Source organism: Geospiza fortis, unplaced genomic scaffold (genome assembly GCF_000277835.1).
Source record: "Geospiza fortis unplaced genomic scaffold, GeoFor_1.0 scaffold432, whole genome shotgun sequence".
Classification (NCBI taxonomy): Eukaryota; Metazoa; Chordata; class Aves; order Passeriformes; family Thraupidae; genus Geospiza; species Geospiza fortis.
The window spans coordinates 1,812,356-1,816,094 of record NW_005054436.1 but is presented as its reverse complement, the minus strand read 5'-3'; the positions used below and the strand labels follow the sequence as shown (position 1 = coordinate 1,816,094).

General features: G+C 61.5%; 1 protein-coding gene across 3 annotated transcripts in view; it reads right to left on the bottom strand.

Moving 5' to 3' along the window:
- Positions 1-40: 40 nt before the first annotated feature.
- Positions 41-3,739, bottom strand: part of LCK (LCK proto-oncogene, Src family tyrosine kinase) — a 5,330-nt gene continuing 1,631 nt past the window's right edge. For 2 of the 3 annotated variants that reach the window (XM_014309525.2, XM_005427124.2), the window contains exons 7-12: positions 3,282-3,434; positions 2,876-3,055; positions 2,099-2,175; positions 1,845-1,998; positions 1,442-1,573; positions 41-602 (exon numbers count right to left, since the gene is read on the bottom strand). In XM_014309525.2, the coding sequence (XP_014165000.1) occupies positions 400-602; positions 1,442-1,573; positions 1,845-1,998; positions 2,099-2,175; positions 2,876-3,055; positions 3,282-3,434 (899 nt within the window). In that variant the 3' untranslated portion in view covers positions 41-399. The remainder of the gene's footprint in view (positions 603-1,441; positions 1,574-1,844; positions 1,999-2,098; positions 2,176-2,875; positions 3,056-3,281; positions 3,435-3,739) is intronic. The other variant, XM_031062051.1, reaches the window with a different exon arrangement.

Sequence of the window (3,739 nt, the reverse complement as noted above, 5' to 3'; positions counted from 1 at the left end):
CAGAGCGGGCTGAGGGGAGCCCTGAGGGGCTGGGGCCGGGATGTGCCCCAAGAAGGGCAGGGACAGCAGGGTGGGCAGGGGACAGCAGAGTGGGCACCCTCTGGGCGCCCTGTGCCATCCCTTAGCATTTGGGGGTCTGCTCTGGTCATGCCCGGGGGGTGAGGAGGGCACAGAGCGGGCTGAGGGGAGCCCTGAGGGGCTGGGGCCTGGATGTGCCCCGGGAAGGGCAGGGACAGCAGGGTGGGCACCCTGAGCCATCCCCCAGCGCTTGGGGGTCTGCTCATCCCCTCCTGCAGGAGTCAAATCTGCTGCTCCCAAGCTCTGGAGCGCTGCAAATGTTCCCAGAGTTCACCCCCAGGCCGGGGCGGCGTCCATGGGGCCTGTGGGGACCCCGAAGGCTCAGGGCTGCTGCTGGTACTGGCCCTCGGTGGCGGTGAAGAAGTCCTCGAGGACACTCCTGAGGAAGTCGAAGGTGGGGCGCTCCTCGGGGCTCTCCTTCCAGCACTGCCTCATCAGCTCGTACAGCTCCGGCGGGCACTGCTCGGGCTGCGGCATGCGGTAACCCCGCTCCAGGTTCTGGATCACCTCGGGGTTCGTCATGCCTGGAGGGAGGCGAATGATGTGTGGGGATCAGGGTGGGTCACCCCCGTGGTGGGGGTGACACCCTGGGGTTGGTCATCCCTGCCAGGACCCAGGCTGGGTCACAGGAACCACCCTGGGATTGGTAATCCCTGCCAGGACAATGCCCAGGACTCGGTTTGGGTCACCTCAGTGCCACCCTGGAATTGGTCACCCCTGCGAGGACAATGCCCCGGACCCGGTTTGGGTCACCCCAATGTCACAGAGACCACCCTGGGGTTGGTCATCCCTGCCAGGACCCAGTCTGGGTCACAGGAAGCACCCCAGGGTTGGTCATTCCTGCCAGGACAATGCCCAGGACTTGGTTTGGGTCACCTCAGTGCCACCCTGGGGTCAGTCACCCTTGCCAGGACAATGCCCAGGACTCATTTTGGGTCACCCCAGGTTTTAGGGAGCACCCCAGGCTCAGCCACCCTTTCAGCCCCACAACATCCAGGACCCATTTGGGGTCACAGGGACCACTCCAGCATTGCTCATTCCTGCCAGGACAATGCCCAGGACCCAGTTTAGGTGGCAGGGACCACCCTGGAGTTGGTCATCCTTGCCAGGACAGTGTCCAGGACCCTTTTTGGGCCACAGGGACCCCCCTAAGATTGGCCACCCCTGCAAGGACAATGCCCAGGACCCACTTAGGGTCACAGCTACCACCCCAGCCCGCTGCAGCCCCGTTGGGCAGGGAGCCAGGCTGGCAGCGGCGTGCGTGCAGCGCTGCACGCACACACACACCCACAGACACACAGACAGACACACCGACACACACACCGAGGGCCTGCCAGCCCCGCAGCTGCCCCAGAATCCCGACCTGGGTACGGGATGCGGCCGTAGGTGATGATCTCGGTGAGCAGGATGCCGAAGGACCACACGTCCGACTTGATGGTGAACGTGCCGTAGTTGATGGCCTCGGGCGCCGTCCACTTAATCGGGAATTTGGCTCCTGCGAAGCGGAGAAAAGGGAAGGGAGGGGATGAAGCGCCCTGGCTGAGCTGGAATCGCGGCGTTAATCCCGGGGGACAGTCCCCAGCCGGGCTGTGTCGCTGCTTGGGGACAGGCTGGCTTTGGTGGCAGCCGCGCAAAGCAGGAGCCTCGCTCCAGCGGCGGGGAGCGAGATGGAAAAGGGAAAAACATCCTTGAAACGCTCCCCGGAGATCCAGGGTCCCTGTCCGATGTCCCCAAGCCCTGTGACCCCCGGGCTGAGCGGGGCTCACCCTCCCGAGCCGTGTACTCGTTGTCCTCGATGAGCCGGGCCAGCCCAAAATCGGCGATTTTGCAGCCCAGCGTGTCCGAGACCAGGATGTTGGCGGCCCTCAGGTCCCTGTGGATGTAATTCTTGGCCTCGATGAAAGCCATGCCTTCAGCAATCTGGGGTTTGTAATTATTAATGAATTGCGGTCGTTAATGAACGGCTCCAGCCCCGCAGAGCTCTCCCAGCTCCATCCCCATCTCTCTGCTCCCCCCTCACCTGAGCTGCCATGTCCAGGAGTTTGTTGATGCTCAGCTTGGTTCCTTCCGGGGTCTTGAGGAAATCCAAGAGGCTGCCTGAGATGCAAGCAGCAGTTCTCAGCTCCTGGGGGGGGTCACAAGGACACTGTCCCCCCCCAAATAAAGCTCTGGGAATGTGGCCAGGAGAACACAGAAAGGGATTTTTGCCCAAGCTGGAGGTGGGAGAGAACAAAGGCAAAGCTTCCCCAGGGCTGGAGGCAATGCCCAGGACCCACTTTGGGTGGCAGGGACCACCCCAGGCTTGGTCACCCCTGCAAGGACAATGCCCAGGACCCACTTTGGGCCACAGGGACCACCCCAGACTCTGTCACCCCTGCCAGGACAATGCCCAGGACTCAAGCTGGGTCACCCCCAGGTTTTCGGGACCAGCCTAGGGTTGGTCACCCTTGCCAGGACAATGCCCAGGATCCAGTTTGGGTGGCAGGGACCACCCCAGGCTTGGTCCTGCCTTCCAGGACAATGCCCAGAACCCAATCTGGGCCACAAGGACCCCCCTAAGATTGATCACCCCTGCCAGGACAATGCCCAAGACCCATTTTGGGCCACAGGGACCACCCCAGGCTCTGTCACCCCTGCCAGGACAATGCCCAGCACACATCACTCTCCCAGTTTAGATGGGAATTTTTCCCAGCTTGAACTTTATCCCAAAGACCTTTTCCAACCTTAAAACCCCAGACCTCCGTGGCCACATCCCCGAGGACGGGGCAGCACCTGGAGCCCCCCGGGGTGGCCTCACCCTTCTCCATGAACTCGGTGATGATGTAGATGGGCTCCTTGGTGACCACGGCGTAGAGCCGCACCAGCCGCGGGTGCTGCAGCTTCTTCATCAGGTTGGCCTCGGCCAGGAAGGCGCTGGGGGACATGCTGCCAGCCTTGAGGCTCTTCACTGCCACCTTCGTGTGCCCGTTGTAGAAACCTTGGGGTGAGACAGAGTAGAAATTTTCTAGAGTAGAAATCCATTTTGATTTAGGTAAAATGTACATCTTTGAGTGAAGTCTGTAGTTTGAAAACTACAGAGTAGAAATTTTCTAGAGTAGAAATCCATTTTAAGTGAAATGTACATCTTTAATTGTCCGGAGTGGGAGATCCCTGCTGGAGGATCCCGCTGCTCGCTCTGCTGCCCCAGTTCCACCCTGACTCACCCATCCAGACCTCTCCGAACTGCCCCGCTCCCAGCTTCTCCACCAGCTTCAGCGACTCTCGCGGCACCTCCCACTCGTCCTGCCACCACGGCTTCTGCGGCCTCTGCGTCCGGCAGGGCTTGCCCAGGCGGCAGCAGAGCCCGTCGGAGTTGCCTGGGCCACAGGGAGGCAGAGCTGGGCCAGCGCCGGCACCCGGCACGAGCCGGGGCTGGGCTGGGGCACTGCGAGCAGCGGGTCCTGCTCATCCCATCCCATCCCGTTCCGTCCCGTCCCATCCCATCCCATCCCATCCCATCTCATCCCATTCCCATTCCTTCCTGTTTCACCCCATCCAATTTTCTTCTCTTCCACTCCCATCTTATCTTGTCCCATCCCATCCCATCCCATTCCATCCCATTCCATCCCATCCCATCCCATCCCATCCCATCCCATCCCATCCCATCCCATCCCATCCCATC